At 56.0% G+C, this 6763-nt stretch overlaps 1 protein-coding gene across 3 annotated transcripts; it reads left to right on the forward strand.

The window, feature by feature from the left end:
- The first annotated feature begins 912 nt into the window (after window positions 1–912).
- LOC101003522 (HLA class I histocompatibility antigen, B-27 alpha chain-like) lies at window positions 913–5481 on the forward strand. Of its 3 annotated transcripts, none has more exons than XR_004181396.1 (6): window positions 913–1064; window positions 1194–1463; window positions 1709–1984; window positions 2559–2834; window positions 2939–3055; window positions 5300–5332. XR_004181396.1 is itself a non-coding variant. In XM_031661674.1 (6 exons), the coding sequence occupies exons 1-6, from the start codon at window positions 1088–1090 to the stop codon at window positions 5462–5464; spliced, it is 987 nt and encodes a 328-aa protein (XP_031517534.1). In that variant the 5' UTR covers window positions 1085–1087; the 3' UTR covers window positions 5465–5481. The 3 variants fall into 3 exon arrangements, 1 of the variants encoding a protein (XP_031517534.1); XM_031661674.1 differs by lacking the exons at window positions 913–1064; window positions 2939–3055 and adding exons at window positions 4398–4615; window positions 5439–5481 and having other exon boundaries at window positions 1085–1463; window positions 2559–2616; XR_004181395.1 differs by lacking the exon at window positions 913–1064 and having other exon boundaries at window positions 1085–1463.
- Window positions 5482–6763: the final 1282 nt, after the last annotated feature.

Genomic DNA, 6763 nt, shown 5'->3' on the forward strand with positions numbered 1-6763 from the left:
GTGGCGCAATCTCGGTTCACTGCAAGCTCCGCCTCCCGGGTTCACGCTATTCTCCTGCCTCAGCCTCTCGAGTAACTGGGACTACAGGCACCCGCCACCGCGCCCGGCTAATTTTTTGTATTTTTAGTAGAGGCGGGGTTTCACCGTGTTAGCCAGGATGGTCTCGATCTCCTGACCTCGTGATCCGCCCGCCTCGGCCTCCCAGAATGAAGATAATTTTAAATGCAACAACCCAGAGTCACAGATCCATAGTCTGGGAAAGTAAAACTTAGGAGCTTTGTAAAGCTGTTTTGACACAGGTCTTTTACAAATTGGAATTCTAATCATTCAGGGATTACCAGTATTGTGCTACCTACTGTATTAATAAACAAAAAGGAAACTTCCTCTGTATTAGAATCTCTACGTGGTGGCTTCAGACAAAACTTCAGCAGGTTTAGAGAGAAAACCCCTGTCTCTACACCTCCATTCCCAGGGCGAGCTCACTCCGGCATCAAGTTCCCCGTGGTGAGTTCCCCTGTACAAAGGTCCAAGGGGAGAGGTAAGGAGTGGGAGGCAGGGAGTCCAGTTCAGGGTCGGGGATTCCAGGACGAGCAGTGAAGGGGAAGGATCTGGGCGCAGCCTGGGGGTCTCTCCCTGGTTTCCACAGACAGATCCTTGTCCAGGACTCAGGCAGACAGTGTGACAAAGAGGCTTGGTGTAGGAGAAGAGGGATCAGGACGAAGTCCCAGGTCCCGGGCGTGGCTCTTAGGGTCTCAGGCTCCGAGAGCCTTGTCTGCATTGGGGAGGCGCAGAGTTGGGGATTCCCCACTCCCCTAGTTTCACTTCTTCTCCCAACCTGTGTCGGGTCCTTCTTCCAGGATACTCGTGACGCGTCCCCAGTTCCCACTCTCATTGGGTGTCGGATGTCTAGAGAAGCCAAGCAGCGTCGCCGCGGTCCCAGTTCTAAAGACCCCACGCGCCCACCCGGACTCAGAGTCTCCTCAGACGCCGAGATGCGGTCATGGCGCCCCGAACCCTCCTCCTGCTGCTCTCGGGGGCCCTGGCCCTGACCGAGACCTGGGCCGGTGAGTGCGGGGTCGGGAGGGAAATGGCCTCTGCGGGGAGGAGCGAGGGGACCGCAGGCGGGGGCGCAGGACCCGGGGAGCCGCGCGGGGAGGAGGGTCGGGCGGGTCTCAGCCTCTCCTCGCCCCCAGGCTCGCACTCCTTGAGGTATTTCAGCACCGCCGTGTCCCGGCCCGGCCGCGGGGAGCCCCGCTTCATCGCCGTGGGCTACGTGGACGACACGCAGTTCGTGCGGTTCGACAGCGACGCCGCGAGTCCGAGGATGGAGCCGCGGGCGCCGTGGATGGAGCAGGAGGGGCCGGAGTATTGGGACCGGAACACACGGAACGCCAAGGCCCACGCACAGACTGACCGAGTGGACCTGCGGACCCTGCTCCGCTACTACAACCAGAGCGAGGCGGGTGAGTGGCCCCGGCCCGGGGCGCAGGTCACGACCCCTCCCCACCCCCGACGAACGGCCCGGGTCTCCCCGAGTCTCCGGGTCCGAGATCCGCCCCGAGGCCGCGGGACCCGCCCAGACCCTCGACCGGGGAGAGCCCCAGGCGCCTTTACCGGGTTTCATTTTCAGTTGAGGCCAAAATCCCCGCGGGTTGGTCGGGGCGGGGCGGGGCTCGGTGGGCGGGGCTGACCGCGGGGGCGGGGCCAGGGTCTCACACCTTCCAGAGGATGTATGGCTGCGACCTGGGACCCGACGGGCGCCTCCTCCGCGGGTATCACCAGCACGCCTACGACGGCAAGGATTACATCTCCCTGAACGAGGACCTGCGCTCCTGGACCGCCGCGGACGTGGCGGCTCAGAACACCCAGCGCAAGTGGGAGGCGGCCCGTGTGGCGGAGCAGAAGAGAGCCTACCTGGAGGGCGAGTGCGTGGAGTGGCTCCGCAGATACCTGGAGAACGGGAAGGAGACACTGCAGCGCGCGGGTACCAGGGGCAGTGGGGAGCCTTCCCCATCACCTCTAGATCTCCCGGGATGGCCTCCCATGAGTAGGGGAGGAAAATGGGATCAGAGCTAGAATGTCGGCCTCCCTTGAATGGAGAATGGTATGAGTTTCCCTCATTTCCTCTGAAGGCCCCCTCTGCTCTCTAGGACAATTAAGGGATGACCTCTCTGAGGACATGGAGGGGAAGACAGTCCCTAGAATACAGATCAGGGGTCCCCTTTGACCCCTGCAGCACCCTTGGGCACCGTGTATTTTTCTCTCAGGCCTTGTTCTCTGCCTCACACTCAATGTTTTGAAGGTCTAATTCCAGCTTTTCTGAGTCCCTTGGCCTCCACTAAGGTCAGGACCAGAAGTCCCTGTTCCTCCCTCAGATAGTAGAACTCTCCAAGGAATAGGAGATTATCCCAGATGCCTGTGTCCAGGCTGGTGTCTGGTGTCTGTGCTCCCTCCCCCACCCCAGGTGTCCTGTTCATTCTCAGGATGGTCACTTGAGTGCTGCTGGGGTGTCCCATGAGAGATACAAAGCGCCTGAATTTTCTGACTCTTCCCATCAGACCCCCCAAAGACACACGTGACCCACCACCCCGTCTCTGACCATGAGGCCACCCTGAGGTGCTGGGCCCTAGGCTTCTACCCTGCGGAGATCACACTGACCTGGCAGCGGGATGGGGAAGACCAAACTCAGGACACCGAGCTTGTGGAGACCAGGCCAGGAGGAGATGGAATCTTCCAGAAGTGAGGAGCTGTGGTGGTGCCTTCTGGAGAAGAGCAGAGATACACGTGCCATGTGCAGCATGAGGGGCTGCCGGAGCCCCTCACCCTGAGATGGGGTAAGGAGGGGGATGAGGGGTCATGTCTCTTCTCAGGGGAAACAGGAGCCCTTCTGGAGCCCTTCAGCAGGGTCAGGGCCCCTCATCTTCCCCTCCTTTCCCAGAGCCATCTTCCCAGTCCACCATCCCCATCGTGGGCATTGTTGCTGGCCTGGCTGTCCTAGCAGTTGTGGTCACCGGAGCTGTGGTCGCTGCTGTGATGTGGAGGAGGAAGAGCTCAGGTAGGGAAGGGGTGAGGGGTGGGGTCTGGGTTTTCTTGTCCCACTGGGGGTTTCAAGCCCCAGGTAGAAGTGTTCCCTGCCTCATTCCTGGGAAGCAGCATCCACACAGGGGCTAACCCAGCCTGGGACCCTGTGTGCTGCCCTTACTCTTTTGTGTACCACATTTGACAAGGACGGATGTATCAAGTTGATGATTATGGTACTGGGGTCCTGATTCCAGCATTCATGAGTCAGGGTAAGGTCCCTACTAAGGACAGACCTTAGGAGGGCAATTGGTTCAGGGACACACACCTGCTTTCCAGTGCCTGTTTGCCTGATCCTGTCCTGGGTCTGTAGTCATAATTCTGGAAATTACTCTTTGGGTCCATAGACTAGGGGTTCATCTAAGATCTTATGGCCCTGCATCCTCCCAGTCGCCCTGCACGAGGACATTTTCTTCCTGCACAGCTGTGGAAAAGGAGGCTGAGCTACATCTCAGGCTGCGTGTAAGTGGTGAGGCGGTGGGAGTGGTGGAGGAGCTGACAGCCCACCCCATAGATTCGACTGCCTGTCCCATGTCTCCTACAGAGGCTCTGACCAGCTCCTGTTTTTGTTCTACCCCAGCCAGCGACAGTGTCCCAGGGGCTCTGATGTGTCTCTCACGGCTTGAAAAGGTGAGATCTCCTGGGGTTTAGAGCGTCCCGTGAGGGAGTGGAGGCAGAATGGGATAAGAAATGGGTAATGTCGAGATTCTTTGATTGGAGACATTTCATGAGTTGTCGTGGTGGGCTGTTCAGTGCCTCATCTACTCTACCATGACTGACTTGAATTTGTTCATGTCTCTGTTGTTTTGTGTAGCCTGAGATAGACTGTCCTTGTGTGGGACTGAGATGCAGGGATCTTCTTTCACACCTCCCTTTTGCTGACTTCAAGAGCCTCTGTGCACCTCTTTCTGTCAAAGATATCTGAATGTGTCTGCATCCCTGTTAGCATACATGTGAGGAGGTCGGATTCGAGACTTAACTCAGTCCCCCGTGTCCACCACTGACCCCTGTTCCCACGCTGACCTGTGTTTCCTCCCTCAGTCAGTCTATTCCTGTTCCAGAGAGAGTGGGGCTGGATGTCTCCCAGATGCTCAGTCTCAACTTTATGTGCACTGAGCTGCAACTTCTTACTTCCCTACAGAAAATAAGAATCCTGAATATAAATTCTCAGTTTTCTCAAATATTTGCTGATGAGAGGTTGATCGCATTAGATTTAAAAAGTGCCTGAATTTCCTAGAATCTTCCGATGAGATCCCGCAAATACAGAGCTGAGAACCTTCCAGAATCCGCATGTTTGACTGTGCTGCCATCTGTTGCAGGTGCTGGGCCCTGGGCTTCTACCCTGCGGAGATCTCACTGACCTGGCAGTGGGATGGGGAGGACCAAACTCAGGACACCGAGCTCGTGGAGACCAGGCCAGCAGGAGATGGAACCTTCCAGAAGTGGGGAGCTGTGGTGGTGCCTTCTGGAGAAGAGCAGAGATACACGTGCCATGTGCAGCACGAGGGGCTGCCGGAGCCCCTCACCCTGAGATGGGGTAAGAAGGGGGATGAGGGGTCATGTCTCTTCTCAGGGAAAGCAGGAGCCCTTCTGGAGCCCTTCAGCAGGGTCAGGGCTTAGGCCTTGGGCTCAGGGCTCTTCACCTTCTCTTCCTTCCCCAGAGCCATCTTCCCAGTCACACCATCCCCATCGTGGGCATTGTTGTTGGCCTGGCTGTCCTAGCAGTTGTGGTCACTGGAGCTGTGGTCACTGCTGTGATGTGGAGGAGGAAGAGCTCAGGTACGTGAAGGGGTGAAGGGTGGGGTCTGGGTTTTCTTATCCCACTGGGGGTTTCAAACCCCAGGTAGAAGTGTTCCCTGCCTCATTCCTGGGAAGCAGCATCCACACAAGGGCTAACTCAACCTGGGACCCTGTGTGCCAGCACTTACTCTTTTGTGCAGCACATGTGACAATGAAGGACAGATGTATCACCTTGATGATTATGGTATTGGGGTCCTGATTCCAGCATTCATGAGTCAGGGGAAGGTCCCTGCTAAGGACAGACCTTAGGAGGGGAATTGGTCCAGGACACACACCTGCTTTCCTCCTGTTTCCTGATCCTGCCCTGGGTCTGTAGTCATCATTCTGGAAATTTCTCTTGGGTTCCAGACTAGGACGTTCCTCTAAGATCTTATGGCCCTGCTTCCTCCCAGCCTCCTCACAGGACATTTTCTTCCCACAGGTGGAAAAGGAGGGAGCTACTCTCAGGCTGCGTGTAGGTGGTGGGGGTGGGAGTGTGGAGGAGATCACCCATCCCGTAATTCCTCCTGTCCCACGTCTCCTGCGGGCTCTGACCAGGTCCTGTTTTTGTTCTACCCCAGCCAGCGAGCAGTGCCCAGGGCTCTGATCAGGCCTCTGATGAGTCTCTCACGGCTTGAAAAGGTGAGATTCTTGGGGATCTAGAAGTAGGGGGGCGGGGGAGGGCAGAGGGGAAAGGCCTGGGTAATGGAGATTCTTTCATTGTAACGTTTCGAGTGTGTGGTGGGCTGTTCAGAGTGTCATCACTTACCATGACTGACTTGAATTTGTTCATGACTACTGTTTTCTGTAGCCTGAGACAGCTGCCTTGTGTGGGACTGAGATGCAGGATTTCTCCACGCCTCCCCTTTGTGACTTCAAGAGCTTCTGGCATCTCTTTCTGCAAAGGCATCTGAATGTGTCTGCGTCCCTGTTAGCATAATGTGAGGAGGTGGAGGGACAGCCCACCCCCGTGTCCACCGTGACCCCTGTTCCCACGCTGACCTGTGTTTCCTCCCCAGTCATCTTTCCTGTTCCAGAGAGGTGGGGCTGGATGTCTCCATCTCAGTCTCAACTTCATGCTGCATTGAGCTGCAACCTCTTACTTCCCTACTGAAAATAAGAATCTCAATAGAAATTTGTTTTCTCAGTATTTGCCATGAGAAGTTGATGGGTTAATTAAATAAGTCAATTCCTAAAATTTGAGAGAGGAAATAGAGACCTGAGAACCTTCCAGAATCCACATGTTCCCGGTGCTGAGTCTGTTGCAGGTGGGGACTGGAGAAGGCTGTGAGGAGCCGAATGTGGACGGGGCCTGTGCCCAGTTGCTGTTCAGTCCCTCATGGGCTTTATGTGGTCAGTCCTCAGCTGGGTCACCTTCACTGCTCCATTGTCCTTGTCCCTTTAGTGGAAACTTGTCCAGCCGGAGCTGTGACTGCAGAGGCTCACACATCGCCCAGGGTGGCCCCTGCACACGGGAGTCCCTTTGCTTTCTAAGACAAATTTTCAGATCCATTCAATCCTGCCCTCCTTCTAGGGCTCCTCTTCTGCTCTGCTCTCCTGCCCTCTCTCCCTGCCCTGGTTCTAGTGATCTTGGTGCTGGCTCAAATCCCAACTCAAATCTAAAGCAGAGTGAAATTTAGGTTTATACTTGTTTGTGAAATTGGACGCATCATCAAGGACTGTTCTTGGATTTTGAAGAGAGAAACCTGATTGTGTGCTGCGGTGTGTGTGTGGGGGGTTGGTGTGGGAGGAAGGATGGGGGAGGGAGGACCACAAGCAGCACTGCTGAGAAAAGCACAGGAGGCCTTGGTGTCAGTGTGAGGGGACCTTGTGCTGTGGCCACCACAAAACAGCATTTGGCCTGAAGCTATGTTAATAAAGATACTGGCTTTAGACTAGGGAGGTG

The sequence above is a fragment of the Papio anubis genome, unplaced genomic scaffold, assembly GCF_008728515.1.
Source record: "Papio anubis isolate 15944 unplaced genomic scaffold, Panubis1.0 scaffold2232, whole genome shotgun sequence".
In the NCBI taxonomy this organism is placed as follows: domain Eukaryota; kingdom Metazoa; phylum Chordata; class Mammalia; order Primates; family Cercopithecidae; genus Papio; species Papio anubis.